Genomic DNA, 20,262 nt, shown 5'->3' on the forward strand with positions numbered 1-20,262 from the left:
AAATAATAATAAATATGAAATTAAATAAAAATGAGATAAATAATTATATATATATATATATATATATATATATATATATATATATATATATATACACATATAATGGAATCGTAGTATTTTTAAAAATTATCGATTCATCCAATCTAGTTTTAAAACCTAACTCAAATAAATTCATAATTCAACTAACAAACCTATAAAGTTCATAAACAATTAAAATTGTTCAAGTTAAATTAGTTTGATCGAATTCTTCAGATCATCGAGCTTCTTGAATACCCTTATCTCTCCTCTAGTTGAAATAAATTCATAAAACCGTAGAGAACAGATTACGTATATGAATTCTTCAGATCATAGAGTTTTTTGAAGAACAGATTACGTATATGAATTCTTCAGATCATAGAGTTTTTTGAACACCCTTCTTCGCTCCTCGCTCCTCTTAATAGAGATTATGGAGATCCAGGTTCTCGTAGTACATTGATTGCGGTATGATATTATCCACTTTGATCATAAGCTCTCATGACTTTGCTTTGGACTTTCCAAGCCTCATACCAATGGGAGGTAGTATTCCTCACTTATAACAAAGTACACGATAAGCCTAGGCTCATGATATTCACTAAATTAATCAATGGAACTCATTCCCAATAATCCTCAATAGATTGTACATTCATTTGACTTTGGAAGTTTGGACTTATGGCTGCATTTAACCAACATCGAAATGCGGCCACTTGACGCTACTTCCTCTTAATTGGTATCCAAATTATGCGACGAAAAAAGTCGTAAAATATTTGAATAAGGTCACATTCTACCTTCTTATGAAGCTATTATTAATTAAACTCTTATCTTTCTTCCCAAGCTTTTTTAATTTTGGTCATTTATAATTTACAAACTAAACTTCTTGACTAAGAAAACAAAAATAAAACTAAAAATATTGAAGAACACATAGAACAAACACTTTGCCATGTCTTTATTCATTTCTATTTTGGAGTAATCGATATAGAATACACCACACCGACCGACACTTGACATGAAAATGGGAAACCCAGAAGCTTCCTGTTCCTCACCAGACATGGCGGCCGGCCGCCCTCGTGTGGTTTGTTCTTGTTCTTGTTCGTAAGGAGAAGGCATCAAGATGCTTTAAACTCCTTTTCCAAAGCGTCATCAAGCCAATACAGAGACTCTTCCATCAATTCAGGGCTTAATCTGAACATCAAAACGCAAAACTCCATTTGATTCAAAGCGCCATCGCCATCCAAGTCCCCTTCCCTCATCATGCTCACAAGCTCTTCCTCTCCCATATCCCACAAACCCAAAAGGGAAGAGTTTCTCCTAAGGCTCTCTAAAGTGATCACGCCCTTCTCTTTGTCCATCAGCATCTGAAACCCATTACAGAGCTCGTTTATCAGCCCTTCTCCTCCCAATTTCTCCGCCATTACCGGCAGCAGATCGTGGAAACCACCACCACCACCACCCTTTCTCGCCATTTAAGCTCAATTAAACAGAGCAGAGAGGTTTGAATTGTGAAATTGGGTGCAGAGGAAATGCAATTTATAAGATGAAAAGAAGAAAATACGGAGAAATTGGGATATGGGATATGGAGAGATGCGATCGGTTCAGCATATGACAGCGCAGCGACAGAAAAGACTCTCTCTCTCTCTCTCTCTGGTTGCCCAACCGGACTGCCATTGGCAATTGCACCTCGCCTTCGTAGAAGCTTTGACAAGGCTATTCTTGTCATTTTCATTCCATGCATGGATGGGCCTGTTGGTCAACCCCATCTAGGCAACGTCACCCCGTTAAGAATCGTTGGAAGGGGGTCCCACGTTGATACCTTTTGGAGAAATTCAAAGCAAAGCTACGAGAGTTTATACTCAAAGTGAACGATATCATACTATTCTAGAAACCCGTGATTCCTAACCTCACATAAACTTCATAAATTTACGACCTTTACAACAACTAACCATGGTTAAGTATAATCAAAAGATAGAGGGTTTGGATTAAGAATAACATTTTGGAAGTTGCCAAGAGAGTTCCTTGAGGATTCAAGGAATGAAATCATGGATTTATTAAGTAAGAGAGAAGGAATGAATGAAGGGATGAGAAGACAAAGAAATTGAATAATAAATTTGGAGGTGTTCAGATGTGTGGGAACACGTCTTATTTGAATGGATCATTGAGAGGAATCGTGTTGCCATATTGCCCGACTTTGTGTACTTCACATGTTGGAGGCTCCGCTTTTGGTGCTGTCTGTAGGCTGACACGTTTGTGTTCATTTTGGATAGGGAAAGTGCAGGTACAACAACAGGATCTGTGCAGTTCACATGTTTTCATAAGGAAAAAACAAAAAAAAAGGTTCAAAGTTTAGGAATTCAACTCGGTGGAAGCTGTTTATACATCAAAGATATGTTCTTTTTTACTGTTGCTTTGATTCTAAGAAACCCAAAGATAATTTCTCCATGTATCTATACAATATCTTCTTAGGTTCGGGTCTAAGAAGCTGGAATAGTCTAAGCCTACCGCTAACGATTTTCTTTTGGGTTTTCAAGCTTTTAAAACGTGTTTGCTTAGATATATATTTTTTTTCTTTTGGGTTTCCCCTTAAAGGTTTTAAAAGACATCTTCTAGGGAGAAGTTTTTACATACTTATAAAAAATGATATCAGAGTCAGATACAGGCGGTGTTCCAGCTCATTGGACCTCGAAGGGGGTGGATTGTGAGATCCCACATGGAGCGAGAAGTTCCAGCTCATCTAGTAAGAAGCTGGTTCGGGTCTAAGAAGCTGGAATAGTCTAAGCCTACTGCTAACAAATATGATTTTTTTTTTTTTTTTCCCTTTCGAACTTCCTCTCAAGCTTTTAAAAGTGTTTGCTTAGATATTGTCTTTTTTGGCTTTTTTTCTTTTGGATTTCCCCTTAAGGTTTCAAAACGCATCTACAAGGGAGAAGTTTCTACACCCTTATAAAAAATGATATCAGAGTCAGACACGGGCGGTGTTCCAGCTCACTGAGCCTCGAAGGGGGTGGATTGTGAGATCCCACATCGATTAGAGAGAGAGAAGTGAGTGTCAGTAAGGACGATAGGCGCGAAAGGGGTGAATTGTGAGATCCCATATCTGTTGGGGAGGAGAACAAAACATTCTTTATAAGGGTGTGAAAGTATCTTCTTAACCGACCATTTTAAAAACCTTAAAAGGAAGTTCAAAAGGAAAAACCTAAAGAGAGCAATATCGGTCAGCCGTAGACTTGAGAAAGCTACCTTTTTCTATTCAGATGGGTCCACACGAGCTATCTTTTTCTATTCATAAGGGTCCAAAAACAGTGTCCTTCATTAAAAAAAAAAAAAAACATCCTCAACAAACCCAAGACAGAGTCAAGAGGGGGCAAAACTAGGGAAAGTGTTATGTGGGCTTGAAGAATCATTTATTGGTATTTATGGAAACATTGATTGATATTGACTTTTGAAGACGGCAGTGCCAAAGACTTGTTCTCACCGTGTTTAAGGTGCCTGCATTTTCTTCTCATAACAATCTCTTTTAGTCTTCATATTTTTACATGGACACAGGTAAAGTGTTCAAGGAACTTCCCTTAATCTCAGAATAAATCAATGACACATGCTTAGCGAGGCTCAAGTAAGCTATAATCATTACTTGCAATTTCTTGCCTAAACTCAGAAGAAGAGGTGGCATAAGAAGTAGAAGGAGTGGACCTCTTATCAAGGAAAGCCGGCTGCTTAGGATTTGGAAGAGAAGCAGGATCACTGCCAGAGCTCAGCATAAACACTGCATTTGACATGGTGGGGCGATCCTTAGGGTCTTCTTGCACACACAGCAACCCCACAGCCACACATTTAACAGCTTCACTTGGACTGCACCTTTCTCGCACCGTCGCCTCGACGATCTCCATTGCTCTGTGTTCTCTCCACAACTTCCATACCTGCGTACACCCAGTTCAAACTAAAGTAAAAGGAGTTTAGGTAAGAACCAACTTTGTTGAAGAAGAATTGTTCTTACATATCCAAGAAGGTTCAGTGCTTCTTTGGACTGGTAGAACCCTGTGTTCTTTCTCCCACTAACAATCTCCAACACAACTATACCAAAACTGAACACGTCTGATTTCACTGAGAATGATCCATCCAATGCATATTCTGGTGGCATGTACCCGCTGCAATATCCAACAAGAACAATTCACAACTTGAATAGAGATTTGAATATGAGTACAAGGATAGAGATTTACATACAAGGTTCCAACAACTCTGTTGGTGATTCCCTCTATTTGATTGCCATCAAAGATTCTTGCTAAACCAAAGTCTGAGATTTTAGGATTCATTTCTGCATCCAACAGAATATTGCTTGTTTTCATATCTCTGTGGATAATCCTCAACCTTGAATCTTCATGCAAATAAACTAGTCCTCGAGCAATGCCCATGATGATATTAAAACGCATCTCCCAGTTCATCAATAAACATTGCGTTCGATCTACCAATAGAGAAGAAAATGTCAAGATCAGAACTTTTACTTTAATTATCAAGGTAAGGTAGAGGTGAGAAACTTGCCAAATATAAAGAAGTCTAAGCTTTTGTTGGGCATATATTCATAGATCAATAGTTTTTCTTCTCCTGCAACACAATAGCCTAAAAGTCGGACGAGATTTCGATGCTGAAGTTTTGCGATGAGAATCGCCTCATTCTTGAACTCATCCATGCCTTGAGCTGAACCCTGCGACAGTCTCTTTATTGCAACTTCCAGTCCTCCTGGGAAAAGTCCCTGATATACATGAACTGTTAGTTGTTTATAAACCAAGATAACTGTTGAGAGCTTTTATGCAAACCTTGTAAACTGTCCCAAATCCTCCTTGTCCAATTTTGTTTGCTTCAGAGAAGTTGTCTGTAGCATTGAGTATGGTTTCCAAATAAAAAATGGGTACTTCTATGGCTTTTCTATCATCTTCTCCAAACATCCCGGAACCCATGAAGTCTCTGATACGCTTCTCACTTTCGTACAGGTGAGTAGCTTCCTGATTTCTCCAAAAGCTTCCTATTTGCTCTGTGTATAAAAGAAAAAACAGTCGACTTACTCAGTACATCGGTAACCGCTCAAGCCCACCACTAGCAGATATTGTCCTCTTTGGGTTTTGGATTTTTCCTTCTGGGTTTCCTTTCAAAGTTTTAAAACGCGTTTACTAAGGAGAGGTTTCCACACCCTTATAAGCAATGCTTTGTTCCCCTCTCCAACCAATGTGGGATCTCACAAGCCACTCCCTTGGGAGCCCAGCATCCTCGCTGGCACACCGCTTGGTGTTTGGCTCTGATACCATTTGTAAGCGTCCAAGTCCACCACTAGTATATATTGTCCTCTTTGGGCTTCCCCTCAAGGTTTTAAAACGTGTCTGCTAGGGAGAGGGTTTCACACCCTTATAAGCAATGCTTCGTTCTCCTTTTCAACTGATGTGGGATCTCACAATCCACCCCCTTAGGAGCACAGTGTCCTCACTGGCACACTGCCCGATGTCTGGCTATGATACCATTTGTAACCGTCCAAGTCCCCCGCTAGCATATATTGTCCTCTTTGGACTTTCCCTTCTGGCCTTCCCCTCAAGGTTTTAAAATGTGTGTGCTAGGGAGAAGTTTCCACACCCTTATAAGTCATGCTTCGTTTTCCTTTGCAACCGATGTGGGATCTCACAATCCACTCCCTAAGGAGCCCAACGTCCTTGCTGGCACATTGCTCGGTGTCTGGCTCTGATACCATTTGTAAGAGTCCAAGTCCACCGCTAGCATATATTGTCCTCTTTGGGCTTTCCTTTCTGGGCTTCTCCTCAACGTTTTAAAATGCGTTTGCTAGAGAGAGGTTTCCACACCCTTATAAACAATTCTTCATTCCTCTCTCCAACCGACGTGGGATCTCACAACATCACTTCCCATCAAACTTTCTAAAAAACAAGGTTCAAATTTGTTACCTTTTTTATCTTGTACCTTCCTTCTTTTGTAGTAAATATACAGAACCCAGCAGGAAAGAACAATCAACCCAGCAATAGTCACTGGGACAATGATGCCAACTCTGATATTTCTCTGCTTTCCTCGTGGCTGATTCAAACCATTCTCTACAGGAACATTAATTGCAATATTCAGGGACAATTCCTCTCAGTTTAATAAGAAGCTTTGTTTTGAAACCAAAAGCTTGAACTCAGAGTATACTCTATTTAGTTATGTCAATGCTTCAACGACTACCAATGTAGCCTCAATCATATACTAATAACAACCTGATGGCACTCCTATCTGCAGTTGATTTGAATTTATGCATTGAATTACCTGTTGGTTTAAGGCATCCCATGCCAGTCCACTCTAAAGGAGGATTGCACAAGCATCTATTTGTATTTGTTCCATCTGTTGTTGATTTGCATGTTGAATTCAGCCATTTGGTGCAACCTCTTGGCGAATTGCAGATTGGTTCTAGTGGTTTCTCCCATTGAATATCAATTTCATTGAATTCAGAGTCACAACCGCTGCTTACTTTGAATGTAGACGAGCGATCCAGTTTCAGAAGCTTTTGAATTGCATCTATATCATTTCCTCTGCAGATAGACCCGTTTGTTGCAATGGTAAAAGTTCTTAGTTGTGGGTTCATGTTGGTGACGTTGTAGTCATCATGTGCCGTGTGAAAGAGGACCTGACCAGCGGAAGTGTTGCAGCTAAAGTTACGATATAGAGGAACACCGCAGTCGAATTCTGTGCTCAGACTCAAAGGATAAGGCACGATGTTGCTGCCACATGGTTCACAATCGAGCTCTGTCAATTCTAAAGGAAACATAGAAACAGAGCAAAGTAGATTAGAAAGATTCTTGTAGTTCATAGTTGGATAAGACTAAACATAGATGAATTGGGAGTGAAAATACCAATGTCAGAACGTTTGATACGAATGTGAACGTCGCCACCACCATCTGCATATTCCCAAATGTTTTCGAGGTCATCCTCCCAAATGATGCACACAAATTCGGCTCTGCTGTCTTCTATTTCAGCATACGCCTCACATGTACAAGATTCAAGGCACTTCCTTAAGCATTCCCCAATATTTACTTTCACAATATTAGACGATCTTTTCACCTTCATATTTAATTTCAAAAACTCTCGAGTTTCAACCACTTCTTTGATGCAAATTTCTGATTTTCTCTTGCACCCATGTGAGTAATCACCAGAACCCCATTCATCCTTGGACGTGGGCTCAAACCCAGGCAAGCACCTGCAAGTATGTTTAGTGTCACTCCGACAGCTAGCGAAGGTCCCACAAGCTGATACGACATCACATTTGTTTCTCGGCTCCGACCAGATGACATCCCATTCCCCAGTCGTTCTGTTTCTAGCAAGGAACTGTACCTTCCCACTGAAATCCATAACTGCTCTTGTGTAGTTGTAATCCAAGTCTTGATTTTGAAAACGAACGGTGTAGTTGGTGGCCTTCAAATCACTGACACTAATCTTTGACAATAAGTCCATGGCTTCAGCAATATTTCCATCAGTCTCGGTTGAGAAATTTTGCCATAGTTCCTTGCCGACCCAATACTGCGAACCACTTTTCTCGATGACGAAGCGGCCTTTTATATCCTTGAGAAACGTAAAATTCCCAGGCGAGGGGTCGTCTGAAGCTTTCCAAGAAGTCAACTTCAAGTCGTCGGTCATGTTCATGCCCGGAAGAAATGTATCGGTTGGATTTTGGAAGCTTTGCCACAGAGTTGTGCCATTGACGCCTAATTCCTTGAGAACTAAATTCCCAGAAGCCATCAGCTCCATTGTTGAATTGGGAGGTTTCTCGAGGGCGGTGGACCATAAAGAAGTGCCGTTTGATGCCAATACCTCGAGATTGCCATCTTTGATAGCAAAAACTCCATTCTTGTCGGACAGTGGTTGGTCTCTGTTAGCAACCCACACAACGATCCGCGGTTTGGAATTATGAAACCATATACCAACGTATCTTGTGGCTTCTGAGGCTCCCTCTGGTGTGAAGAATCCAAGTTCAAATCTTCCTCCATCAGAGACTTGAGAATCTTCATTACTGTCTCTTAATATATTGAAATTATCTGCGGAGGATGGAAGTAATAATAAGAACAAGATGCATAATTTGAAGATCATGGCTGCTACTCCTCTCATTTTCCATTACAGAACATTAAGTCCTCTCATTTTCCATTACAGAACAGAGCACTTAATAGCATCTTCTCCTTCCATCAGCTGCTTAGCTTCACATATTGAACTGATCAAAGTCCATGTCTTTTCTTATTGAAAATTAAACGGTAATACCATATATCTTTGTCGTTCGGTGCAGACTCGCATAGCCACCGTATACTTGTACAAAAAAATCAGCTAAAGTCACCAAACAAGAGGCATGTGGTAACTTTCTTTATATCAATGATGTTGATTTTGATGGTAGGTGACTATTTTTTTTTATATACAAAATATATTTTAATTATTTAGACAAATCGTTATCATATTATGTATACAATTATTGGTTATTGCTAGCATAAAAAAATCTCCAAAGCTACAAGAAAGACGAGACTACAACCGCTACTTACCCAATAGTACATCGCCTTCCTCCTTGACTTGACTTTCCTAGCTAGCAAGCCCTTCTTCAAACCCTTGACCACAAGGACAAAAGGAAAGACTCTCTGTAATACTGCTTGAATAACAATAATCGGAGTAAAAAACCTTAAATAGAAAGCTTTGTAAAAAACCTTAAATGGAAAGCTTTAGCAATAGTATGAGTTATTACTTATGCCAGCACCGGCCAAACTTACCAGAACCTTCTGCCGCAACCATCAGAATTTGACTTAGACAAATATAAATATTAGGTATATTGTTTATATATATATATATATATATATATATATATATATATATATATATATATATATAAAATGTTGAGAATTATTGAGAGAAGTAGTAACACGTTAGCTAATTAATAGGAATATCAAGGATTTTCAAGTAAGAAATAATATCTCTATTCGTATAAAGCATTTTGGGGAAACCAAGAGCAAAACCATAAGGGTTTATGTTCAGAGTGAACAATATCATAATATAATGAATAATTGTAACTTTTAACATGGTATCAGAGTCATTCCCTTCATTTAATCATGTCAATAAAATTCTCAAATGTTGAACAAAGAAATTGTGAATCTCAAAGTGTAGTCAAAAGTGACTGAAGTGTCAAACAAATGATATACTTTGTTCAAGGGGACAATTATTGAGAATTATTGAGAATAGTCCACAGAGAAGGAAGCCTCAAGGGAGGCTCTATGATATGCTTTGTTCGAAGAGAAAATTGGTGTGAGGATTATTGAGAATTATTGGGGAGAAGTCCCACCGAGAAGATGACCTTAAGGGAGTTCCTATGGTGTGTTTTGTTCGAGGAAGAATTGTTAAGAATTATTGATAACTATGTTAAAACCAAAAGCAAAGAGGACTAGGATCACTACTGGGTCAGGTGGTTAGCGAGGGGTTCAGGTAAGCTAAAATCATCGTTTACATTTTCTTGCTTAGACTCCAAAGAGGTTGTTGTAGAAGAAGTAGGAGGAGTTGATCTCTTATCAAGGAAAGCTGGCTGTTTAGGAATTGGAAGAGAAGCAGGATCACTGCCGGAGCTGAGCATAAAGGCCACATTTGACATGGTGGGGCGATCGTTGGGGTCTTCTTGTACACACAGCAATCCCACAGCCACACATTTAACAACTTCACTTGGATTGTAGCTTTCTCGCATGGCTACCTCTGCTATTTCCGTTGCTCTCTTTCCACTCCACAACTTCCATACCTGCGTACACCACCACCCAACAAACATCCAGTTCAAACTAAGGTAAAAGGAGTTTTGAATAGAAGCAACTTGATTGAAGAAGACTTATTCTAACATATCCAAGAAGATTCAGTGCTTCTTTCGACTGGTAGAACCCTGTGTTCCTTATCCCACTAACAATCTCCAGCACAACTATACCAAAACTGAACACGTCTGATTTCACTGAGAATGATCCATCCATCGTATATTCTGGGGACATGTAGCTGCTGCAATATACGAACAACTTAAACATCAATTTGAATGTGGCTACAAGGATAGATATTAATTGAACTGGTGAAGGGAAATTTACTAAGTTCCAACAACTCTCTTGGTGAATGCCTCTGTTTGCTTGCCATCAAAGATTCTTGCCAAACCAAAGTCTGAGATTTTAGGATTCATTTCTGCGTCCAACAGAACATTGCTTGTTTTCATATCTCTGTGAATAATCCTCAACCTTGAATCTTCATGCAAATAAACTAGTCCTCGAGCAATGCCAATGATGATATTAAACCGCATCTCCCAATTCACCAGCAAACATAGGGTTCGATCTACCAAAGAGAAGGAGTTTGGAAGCTTAGCTTCAAGTGTAATCATCAAGGTAATTAGGTAGAGGTGAGAGACTTGCCAAATATAAAAAAATCTAAGCTTTTGTTGGGCATATATTCATAGACCAAAATTTTTTCATCTCCTGCAACACAATAGCCCAAAAGTCTAACGAGGTTTCGATGCTGAAGTTTTGCGATGAGAATCGCTTCATTCTTAAACTCATCTAAGCCTTGAGCGGAACCTTGGGACAGTCTTTTTATTGCAATTTCCAGTCCTCCTGGAAAAAGTCCCTGTTATGCAGAAACTGTTAGTGTTTATAAACCAAGTTAATTGCTGGAAAACTGTTATGCAAACCTTGTAAACTGTCCCAAATCCTCCTCGTCCAATTTTGTTTGCTTCAGAGAAGTTGTCTGTAGCATTGAGTATGGTTTCCAAATCGAAAACGGGTACTTCTATGGCTTTTCTATCATCTTCTCCAAACATCCCGGAACCCATGAAGTCTCTGATACGCATCTCACTTTCGTACAAGTGGGTCATTACCAGATGTCCCCCAAGACTTGTTGTTTGCTCCTCTAGTATTAAGAAAAATAACCAGTCGGTGGATGACCCAGTACATCACATTACATCAAAACTAAGAAAGAAGTGCAAATTTATGTTACCTTTTGTGTTTTCTACCTTCCCTCTTTTATTGTAAATATACAACACCAAGTAAGAAATAACAATCAACCCAGCAATGGTCACTGGGACGATGATACCAACTCTGATATTTCTCTTCTTTGGATCTGGCTGGTTCAAACCATCTTCTACAAGTACATTGTTTGCAATGATTATGAACAAAGAGTCTTAGTTTAATGATAAAGTACAAAAAAAAAAAAAAAGCTTTGTAGGTTTAGATTTTTACCTGGAAGATCACGGCAGCCGGTACCAGTCCAGTTAAAAGAAGAATTGCACAAGCACCTGTTTTTTCCGTCTGTTGATGAGTTGCATAATGAATTCTGCCAATTCGTGCAATCCTTTTGTGCATTGCAGATTGGCTCTAATGGTTTCTCCCATTGAATATCAATTTCATGGAATTCAGAGTCACAGCCACTTTTTACATTGAATGTAGACGAGTTTTCTAATTTCAGTAGCTTTTGAATTGCATGTTTATCATTACCTCTACAGATAGACCCGTTTGTTGCAATGGTAAAAATATTTGATTGTGGATCGATGTTAGTGACTTCGTAAGAATCATCTTCTGCCTGGAAGTAGAACATGCTGTAAGTAAGTAAACAATCGAAGCGACCATACATAGGATCACCGCAGTTGGGACCTGTGCTCAGAGGATAAGGGACGATACTGCTTCCACATATTTCACAGTCGAGTGCCGTTATATACTCTGTAGAAAACAGCCAAACAGGGCAAAGTAGCTAAGAAGGCAAAGATGGCGAAGATTTTGGTAATTCATAGTCGGCCAAAACAAATATAGACGAATTGGATTGAAAAATGAAAAATACCAATGTCAGAACGTTTGATACGGACGTAAACGTCACCACCATCATCTGCATATTCCCAAATGCTTTGGAGGTCATCTTCCCAAATGGCGCACAAAATATTGGTTCTGCTGATTCCTATTTCAGCATACGCCTTACATGTACAAGATTCAAGGCACTTACTTTTGCATTCCCCATCACCATTTACTTGCACAATATTCGACGTCCTTTTCATCTTCATATTTAATTTAAAAAACTCTCGAGCTTCAACCACTTCCTTGATGCAAATTTCTGACTTTCTCTTGCAACCCATGCGAGTAATCACCAGAACCCCATTCATCCTTGGACGCGGGCTCAAACCCAGGCAAGCACCTGCAAGTATGTTTAGTGTCACTCCGACAGCTAGCAAAGGTCCCACAAGCTGATACGACATTACATTTGTTTCTCGGCTCCGACCAGATGACATCCCATTCCCCAGTCGTTCTGTTTCTAGCAAGGTACTGTACATTCCCACTGAAATCCATAACTGCTCTTGTATAGTCGGTGTCCTTCCAGCCACCGACAGTATTTAGTGACAGAAACTATTACTTCCGCAATCATTCCATCAGTCTCGGTTGAGAAATTTTGCCATAGTTCCTTGCTGACCCAATACTGCGAACCATGTTTCTCGATAATGAACCGGCCACCCGTATCCTTGAGAAACCTGAAACTCCCAGGCGAGGGGTCGTCTGAAGCTTTCCAAGAAGTCAACTTCAAGTCGTCGGTCATGTTCATGCCCGGAAGAAATGTATCGGTTGGATTTTGGAAGCTTTGCCACAGAGTTGTGCCATTGACGCCTAATTCCTTGAGAACTAAATTCCCAGAATCCATCAGCTCCATTGTTGTGTACCTAGATTAGAAGGGAACTGGAGGGCGGACCATAACCAAGTGCTGTTGGAATCCAATATCTTGAGATTCCCACCGACCATGGCGAAAGTTCCATTTCTGTCGGACAGTGGTTGGTTTCTGTTGGCAACCCATACAACCACCTCCGGTTCTAAGCCGTAGTACCGTATTCCGACGTATCTTCTAGCGTCTGATCTTCCGTGAGGAGTGAAAAAACCAAGTTCAAATCTTCCTCCCTCGGAAACAATGGAATCTCCATCTCTGTCTTTTAATACAACGGCAGTGTCTCCGGCGGATGAAAATATTAGTAAAAACAAGAGGAGTACATTCAAAAGACTAACCTCCGCCTTCTTGTTTCCCATCAGAGACGATTTGAGTACCAACCTCCACCAAATGTTTCCCAAATGACTAATTTATTGTTAGTTTGCGTTATGGTACTCGAATCATTCTTGTACCATTGTTATGGACCATCTGAAGCTGCTCTCATACATTTAGTTTCAGACAGATTTCATTTTCAACTAAAGTTCTTACCTCTTAAATCGCTATTATTGGGGGTTGTAAACATTCTCCAAGATAGCCTACAATGGACCTAGTTTACTTTAATAGGCTTCCTGCTCAATCATACAATATAAGATGACTTTCACAATTTAGTGGGATTATATTACCGTCTTTTATTAATATATTTTAAGATTTTTTATTTATTATTAGGTTACATTTACCTACCGACCAATTATAGTCATAAAATGTGAAAGTTACAATAATTAAAAGAAGTTTAAGGATTTTCGACAAGTATGTTATTTTTGTAAATTAAATTTGGAAAATGTAGTAAAAAAAAAAAAGTATTTGTTGTTTTGTTTGACCAAGTTTGTTTAGGTTGGCTCAACCTAGGCCACCCCACATGAACAAGTATTTCTCCTATGGCAGCATCAACCTCAACGTAGGCCACCCCACATTTACCGCATTCATGCATCATTAAATTGATTGACAAGCTTGTCGTCGACGGACGACTAGCCAAGTCAATCTCTGCATTCCAGCTGATAATGCTTGGAAGTGTCCTGGACGTTGCTGCTGTAATTGATGTCTCAAGTTCATTAAGCTTTTCTAATTTTATTTCTACTTTGGACCAAAGAGTTAAGCAGATTGTGCTTCCCAAATAGATGAAATCATTGTCTTGAAATTTTTGCGTCCAAGATGGCGCTCTGGGTACGACATCGTCTTAGTACATAAATAACCAACCACTATGTTTGAGGTTTTCTTTCTCCCAGGACCAAAATCAAGTAGTCTCATCCATTCTTTTCTGCTTTAATATAAGTTAATCTTGGGGATACATTTCACGGTCATACTTTTTTAAGGCGTGTTGCCCATGGCCATATGTCAGTGACATGCCAAAATCCTTAGCTTGTATCACTTTATTACTTTCCTTTACTACTTTCATGATGTATAGTTTCTTTATTGTATTTTGTAAGTTTATGATCGTTTGGCAAATCATGTCTACGCCTAGTAGACATGAAATACTCTAGAATGTACTATAAAGGGATGCGACCAGTCGTCAATTCCTCCCACCTAGATTTTGTATGACCGTTCTGCAAAGTCACGTCGTGGCCTACTAGACTTGAATTGCCTCAAAATGTACAATAGGGGATGCGACTAATTGTCAAATTCTCCCTACCTAGAAAATTATGTTATTTAAGCTCTTGTGTTGTCTTTTGTTTGTAGTCATATAACATTGTTTTCATCTCTCTCTCAATCTTGCTTTCAAAATCTCTCTACCTCGTTTTTCAAAACGGGGTAGAGGCTTGAGCATACGTTACTCAGCCGTAGGCGACACAATTCTAAGTTGGCTTGACTCACTCTGTGCTGAGAGTGAGTGTCATACAATCGCCAAATTTGATTATCAAGAGAAGTATGATTGTGACACCACACATGCATGTATCAATGGAACTTTGTCATGAAATGGAAACAGGGACAAGGCCTAAAATTATCTTTGATACAAATGGAAAGGATAAACATTGTAGATTCTATTTAATGTGAAGCATAATTCATACCTCAAAGGGGAAGATAGCCAAATTTGTCTGTTTGGCGTTTGTTTGTTCAAGACGTAAGTGCCAAGATCCCCAAGCCTTAAGGTCATTACCTTGCGTAATGAAAATCGGATGAATTTGAACATCTATCCTTGTGAAATGAATTTAACAATTTAAGACCTGTTTAGTTATCCTCACCCCATAGTCCACGTTAAAGCCACTAATTCGGAGATTATCACCATATTCCTGGCAAGCATTGAAATAAAGTTCACAAAAATTTAACAGCAATTCAGAAATATGTATACGAATAATATAAGCAATTGGTTACCTTTGGCTTATAAGATACAATCTAACTTCAACGATACAAAATTACCTCTAATTGCTCTTGCAGTCCCTACATTGTGAAATCAGCTTAACTATGGGTGAGATCTTACTTCGGTTGGAGAGGGAAACGAAACATTTCTTATAAGAGTGTGGAAATCTCTCCGGTTGGAGAGGGAAACGAAACATTCCTTATAAAAGTGTGGAAATCTCTCCCTAACAAACGCATTTTAAAACCTTGAGGAGAAGCCCTCGAAGAAAAAACCTAAAGAGGATAATTTCTGTTAGCAGCGGTTGGAAAGGGAAACAAAGCATTCCTTATATAAGGGTGTAGAAACCTCTCCCTGACAGACGCGTTTTAAAACCTTAAGAGGAAGCCCTTGAAGGAAAAATCCAAAGAGGACAATATCAGCTAACGGCAGTTGGAGAGGGGAACGAAGCATCCTTATAAGGGTGTGGAAACCTCTCCCTATCAGACACGTTTTAAAACCTTGAGGGGCTGTTAGTAGCGGTTGAAAAGGGGAACAAAGCATTCCTTATATAAGGATGTGGAAATCTCTCCCTGAAAGACGCGTTTTAAAACCTTGAGAGGAAGCCCTTGAAGGAAAAATCCAAAGAGGACAATATCAGCTAACAGCGGTTGGAGAGGGGAACAAAGCATCTTTATATAAGGGTGTGGAAACATCTCCCTAACAGACACATTTTAAAATTGCTCTCAAATAGACCTAAATAGGATAAAAGGACAATATATGTTAATTGAGACAGTGAGACAGGAACGAATTCAGACTCTTTGTTTTCAACTGAAAGTTTGGCGGTGGATGGTAGTGGAGTGGTGGTGGTAATGTAGGGTTTTGGTAAAATATTAGAAGAATAGCAACACCATATCAGAAAGGTTCAAGGCTGTAATGGGCTCCAAGTACTATAAAATGAGCCTGTGGCTTTAGTTTCGAATTGTCCTAGTTAAAATGCTTTGGAGTTCTCATGCAAATTCTTGTGTTGCTTATTTCTGCAATATAAGTGGGAGGTTTTTCCCAACAGACAAGACTTCCACAACACTTTGTTGAATGAAAACACTAAGCCATTTTTGGTGTCGTCTAACATCAGATGAGAGAAAACAATGGGAGACAGTGGACAAAGAATTTGCAAATCAAGTAGACAAACAACAATCAGAAATTTGAAAATGCTTCAAAATTGCAAAAATAAAATAAAATCAGAGAGAGAGAGGCTGGAACTTACAAACTTCCGTTTCTTTTCAAGATTTCGAATCTCGCGCATAGTTTCTCTTCCCACAAGGTTAAAAACCATTATTAAGAGACTAGTCCACATTCCCTGATTTAAGAGAAACATCAAAGGTTTATAAGTAAATAAGTAAGAAACACTATTTCTATTGATCAAGAGGAAGAAGATCAAAGGTTTATGGGTAAGAAACACTATTTCTATTTATGAGGAAGATCATAAGTTTATAAGTAAGAACACTATTTCTATTGGTATCACGCCTTTACTAGAAGTAAAAAAGTAAAGTCACTGATAATTTATTATGGAAGTGAGAATATAGCATGGAGGTTCGTGATTGAGTGAAGATTAAAAGAAAATTACCTATAATCAATGGTGGCAGGGCCTCGAGAATCATCGCCGATGAAAATCCAGAGGGCAGGAGCAGAAGCTTCGAGATAAAGACGAAGGATGCAATTGATGAACATTATCAGAGACGTTAAAGAGAGGTGTTCAAGCTTCTAGAAGATATGAACACTTACTGAAAGAGGAAGAAGACGAAGACGAAGACGAAGACGAAGACGAACACGGCAACATTAGTATCCTTGAAAGCTTACGCCGGGGAAGCAGCTTGGTAGTCATCGTTACACCTACCGGCTTCCAAATGCAGAGCACGCTCGCGCGCAGTTTGTGAAGAACTTTGGAAATGAGCCTCGAATAACCACATCCGGATTGGGCTTTTTGTTGGGTCGTAAGCTTTCTATTGGCCCACGAGTTTTATTTATTTATTCTTGTAAAATTGGAAAATTTAATGAGCATAAACTCTAAAATTGATGTAACGGAGATTGTATTTGTTGATTATAAACTGATGATCATTCTCTAAATTAATGGACGTGGGACTTTCATCCAGCATCTCTCCTCTAACAAAGTACGTCTTCCCTTCATCGAAGCTCCTTTTTGTTTGGAGTTTTAACCACTATATGTTCGAGGCTCACAATATTAAATTTAAGACATGACTATGATACCAAGTTAAATGAATACGACTCTCTACAATTGAATGATAATGTCGGGTTTGAACATAAACTTTAAAACACATTCTTAAGTGCAAAGGAACAGAAAAGACAGCCCTTTTGGAAGACAATGGAGAGTTTCCATTAAACACGAAACAGAGGTCCGATTGTGTTCCGACAGCCACTCCTCAGAGTGTCCCTCACCTCTGTTTCTGCAAATTCTGTCGGTTTCTTCCTCAGCCAGCGATCCTCCATGTGCATCCAAGCAAAAAAGTAAACCCAAATTGATGTGATTAAGATGGCAATCACTCTCCCCTGCATCACTGTCACTCCGAAACTCACTAATAGCAAACCAACGCCGGAATTGAATGCATAGCAACTCCCCTGCCTCGCACCGATGGTTCCACTCCCACTGGCTTTCTTTTCCGAAATTTTGGGTTTAGATATTGAAATTGGAAAAGACTGAGATGACCCAGATGGCTCCACTCCCACTAGTTGGTTGTCTCTGTTTTTTTGGTAAATTCCGCCTACCGGAGAACTTCCGGAATCCAGGGATGAACATTGTTTCCGGCCGGCAGATTTCTGTTGGTGGTTGCTTCTTTTCTCACGAACTTTTTTGATCTAAAACAGAGGAACAAAAAAGACCCACGTGCTAAAAGAACGAACAAAGTTGAAAACAATTAAACTACACCAAATCACTACTGACCAGAATGGTACCAAACACGATGGCTCTGGCCGTCCGAGAAAGATTTCGCTTTGGTGGGCGAGAAATGGTGGAGCAGTCTCGGCCGGAATTTCTGGAGCATCGACAACTGGGGCAGGATGGGTCGATTTTAGAAGTTGTTGTTTCGTCATCTTCAAGGTCAAGATAGGCCGCCAAAGTGGTGGTGGGTTTTGTTTCGAGTGTTGGATGATGGAAGTCCCACATCGACTAATTTAGGGAATGATCATGGGTTTATAAGTGAGGAATACTAACTCCATTGGTATGAGGCCTTTTGGGGAAGCCCAAAGCAAAGCCATGAGAGCTTATGCTCAAAGTGGACAATATCATACCATTGTGGAGAGTCGTGTTCGTCTAACATGGTATCAGAGCCATGCCCTAAACTTAGTCGTGCCAATAAATTGGTAAATCCTCAAATCCTCAAATATCGAACAAAGAACTCCTAAAGAAAAGGAGCCAAGCCCCTCCTCGAAGGCAGTCAAAAATGACTACTCAAATCCTCAAATATCGAACAAAGAACTCCTAAAGAAAAGGAGCCAAGCCCCTCCTCGAAGGCAGTCAAAAATGACTAAGACTCCAAAGGAGTCGAGCCTCGATTAAGGGGAGGCGCACTTTGTTCGAGGGGAGGTGTTGGATGATGGAAGTCCCACATCGACTAATTTAGGGAATGATCATGGGTTTATAAGTGAGGAATACTAACTCCATTGGTATGAGGCCTTTTGGGGAAGCCCAAAGCAAAGCCATGAGAGCTTATGCTCAAAGTGGACAATATCATACCATTGTGGAGAGTCGTGTTCGTCTAACATCGAGGACGGTTCCCATGTCAATGGCGGGTCGGAAACAGAGCAACCAAGGCTGTATAAAGAGATGAAAGCGTTGATTTGTATGGCCATCGAGGTGATCGGCATAATCAATGAAACCAGAAGAAGCAACACAACAAAAGTTGATCGGCATAATCAATGAAACCAGAAGAAGCAACACAACAAAAGTCTGAATGTTTTTACCGAATAAGCCGGCAGCTTGATAGAAACTAGGCGCAATTTGAAATCAAGCTGCCGGCTTGATACCTCGCCGGATGAACCCAACACTCTAAAACTCGCTGGAGTTGGTTAAGACTGTTAGATGAACACGACTCTCCACAATGATGTGATATTATCCATTTTGAGCATAAGCTCTCATGGCTTTGCTTCCGGCTACCCCAAAAGACCTCAAACCAATGGAGATAGTATTCCTTGATTATAAGCCCATGATCATTTCTTAAGTTAGCTGTGAAACTTTCATTCAACACCTCCCCTCGAACAAATTACGTCTCCCCTGAATTGAGGCTCGACTCCTTTTTCTTTTGGAGTCTTAGTCAGTTTTTACTATGCCTTCGAGGAGCCTCAACTCCTTTTTCTTTTGGAGTCCTTTATTCGACCTTTTGAAAATTCTATTGTCATGGCTAAATTTAGGGCACGACTCTCATATCAAGTTAGATAAACACTACTCTCTATGATATTGTCCACTTTGAGCATAAACTCTCATGACTTTCCTTTGTACTCCCCAAAAAAACTCAAACTAATGAAGATAGTATTCCTTAATTATAAACAAATGCTCATACCCTAAGTTAGCTGACGTTGTTATTTCTCTCTTGCTCGCTTATATAACGTCTCTTTCAAAAATCTCTCTTTCAAAAATCTCTCTCTGCTCTCGTTTTCTAAAACCTTCTCCTAAAATCAAGGCCAGAGGCTCGAGCATACGTCGCTTAGTCGTAGGCGACGCAAGAACGAATTGACTTAGCTCACTTATCGTTGGAAAGTGAGTGTCGCACAATCGCAAGTCCGCTGCTATTAAAAGTGCGATTGTGACAAGTGGTATCAAAATATATATATGATAAAAAATTTTGACTTATTACTTTACATTAGTTAATTATGGAAAACATTATATTCATTAATAATTTTGAAAAAACCAAAATCACAGTGAAGAGAGCTTATACTCAAAGTAGACAATATCATATATTGTCTAGTTTCTTTGCCCTATCAAATAGTATTAGAGTCGTGCATTTATCTTAATTTAGTCATATCAATAGAATCTTCAAGTGCCAAACAAAATTTTTGAAAGTCTCGAATACATTAAGATCCATAGTAAAATTCTCTCAGACCAGCAAGGTGCTCGAGAGAAAGAAGAATTAGAATAGTACTAAATAGATAGATGACTATTTAAGACAAGACTTTAGTCATACATTAAAAATATGGATAATATCATATAACTATTGAGATTTGTTATCTTATCG

General features: G+C 39.4%; 3 protein-coding genes and 1 pseudogene across 10 annotated transcripts; all 4 read right to left on the reverse strand.

Annotated features, from left to right (window-relative positions):
- Window positions 1-937: 937 nt before the first annotated feature.
- LOC111777470 (calcium-binding protein KRP1 pseudogene) lies at window positions 938-1,754 on the reverse strand (annotated as a pseudogene).
- Window positions 1,755-3,357: 1,603 nt separating this feature from the next.
- On the reverse strand, window positions 3,358-8,346 carry LOC147789097 (G-type lectin S-receptor-like serine/threonine-protein kinase At4g03230). Its single transcript, XM_087118650.1, has 8 exons — window positions 6,885-8,346; window positions 6,301-6,786; window positions 5,949-6,092; window positions 4,821-5,035; window positions 4,546-4,756; window positions 4,231-4,468; window positions 4,004-4,154; window positions 3,358-3,926 (listed from the first exon to the last, which is right to left on the reverse strand). The coding sequence occupies exons 1-8, from the start codon at window positions 8,131-8,133 to the stop codon at window positions 3,609-3,611; spliced, it is 3,012 nt and encodes a 1,003-aa protein (XP_086974776.1). The 5' UTR covers window positions 8,134-8,346; the 3' UTR covers window positions 3,358-3,608.
- A 753-nt stretch (window positions 8,347-9,099) lies between these two features.
- On the reverse strand, window positions 9,100-16,928 carry LOC111777045 (G-type lectin S-receptor-like serine/threonine-protein kinase At4g03230). 8 transcript variants are annotated; one of them, XM_087118652.1, is made up of 13 exons: window positions 16,802-16,928; window positions 16,644-16,710; window positions 16,284-16,376; window positions 14,925-14,972; window positions 14,751-14,839; window positions 11,845-13,283; window positions 11,250-11,726; window positions 11,008-11,151; window positions 10,703-10,920; window positions 10,428-10,638; window positions 10,113-10,350; window positions 9,879-10,029; window positions 9,100-9,784 (listed from the first exon to the last, which is right to left on the reverse strand). In XM_087118652.1, exons 6-13 carry the CDS (start codon window positions 12,326-12,328, stop codon window positions 9,449-9,451), a joined length of 2,259 nt encoding a protein of 752 aa, XP_086974778.1. In that variant the 5' UTR covers window positions 12,329-13,283; window positions 14,751-14,839; window positions 14,925-14,972; window positions 16,284-16,376; window positions 16,644-16,710; window positions 16,802-16,928; the 3' UTR covers window positions 9,100-9,448. The 8 variants fall into 8 exon arrangements, with proteins under 8 accessions (XP_086974778.1, XP_086974779.1, XP_086974780.1 ...); XM_087118653.1 differs by adding an exon at window positions 15,100-15,312 and having other exon boundaries at window positions 11,845-14,839; XM_087118654.1 differs by lacking the exon at window positions 16,284-16,376 and adding an exon at window positions 15,100-15,312 and having other exon boundaries at window positions 11,845-14,839.
- A 314-nt stretch (window positions 16,929-17,242) lies between these two features.
- LOC147789098 (uncharacterized) lies at window positions 17,243-18,197 on the reverse strand. The gene is made up of 2 exons (XM_087118497.1): window positions 17,976-18,197; window positions 17,243-17,890 (listed from the first exon to the last, which is right to left on the reverse strand). Exons 1-2 carry the CDS (start codon window positions 18,195-18,197, stop codon window positions 17,414-17,416), a joined length of 699 nt encoding a protein of 232 aa, XP_086974623.1. The 3' UTR covers window positions 17,243-17,413.
- Window positions 18,198-20,262: the final 2,065 nt, after the last annotated feature.

This window comes from Cucurbita pepo, chromosome 16 (genome assembly GCF_057944985.1).
Source record: "Cucurbita pepo subsp. pepo isolate OVF chromosome 16, ASM5794498v1, whole genome shotgun sequence".
Lineage (NCBI taxonomy): Eukaryota > Viridiplantae > Streptophyta > Magnoliopsida > Cucurbitales > Cucurbitaceae > Cucurbita > Cucurbita pepo.

Excerpts from the sequence above, each read along its gene's own strand:
- LOC147789097 (XM_087118650.1), bottom strand. The coding sequence starts at position 8,133 with ATGAGAGGAGTAGCAGCCATGATCTTCAAATTATGCATCTTGTTCTTA. Across the intron at positions 6,787-6,884 it reads TATCAAACGTTCTGACATTG|AATTGACAGAGCTCGATTGT; the intron begins GTATTTTCACTC and ends TGTTTCCTTTAG. Across the intron at positions 3,927-4,003 it reads CACTGAACCTTCTTGGATAT|GTATGGAAGTTGTGGAGAGA; the intron begins GTAAGAACAATT and ends GGGTGTACGCAG.
- LOC111777045 (XM_087118655.1), bottom strand. The coding sequence starts at position 12,328 with ATGTACAGTACCTTGCTAGAAACAGAACGACTGGGGAATGGGATGTCA. Across the intron at positions 11,727-11,844 it reads TATCAAACGTTCTGACATTG|AGTATATAACGGCACTCGAC; the intron begins GTATTTTTCATT and ends TGTTTTCTACAG. Across the intron at positions 11,152-11,249 it reads CGGCTGCCGTGATCTTCCAG|AAGATGGTTTGAACCAGCCA; the intron begins GTAAAAATCTAA and ends ATGTACTTGTAG.
- LOC147789098 (XM_087118497.1), bottom strand. The coding sequence starts at position 18,197 with ATGTGGGACTTCCATCATCCAACACTCGAAACAAAACCCACCACCACT. Across the intron at positions 17,891-17,975 it reads TCGTGTTTGGTACCATTCTG|ATCAAAAAAGTTCGTGAGAA; the intron begins GTCAGTAGTGAT and ends CCTCTGTTTTAG.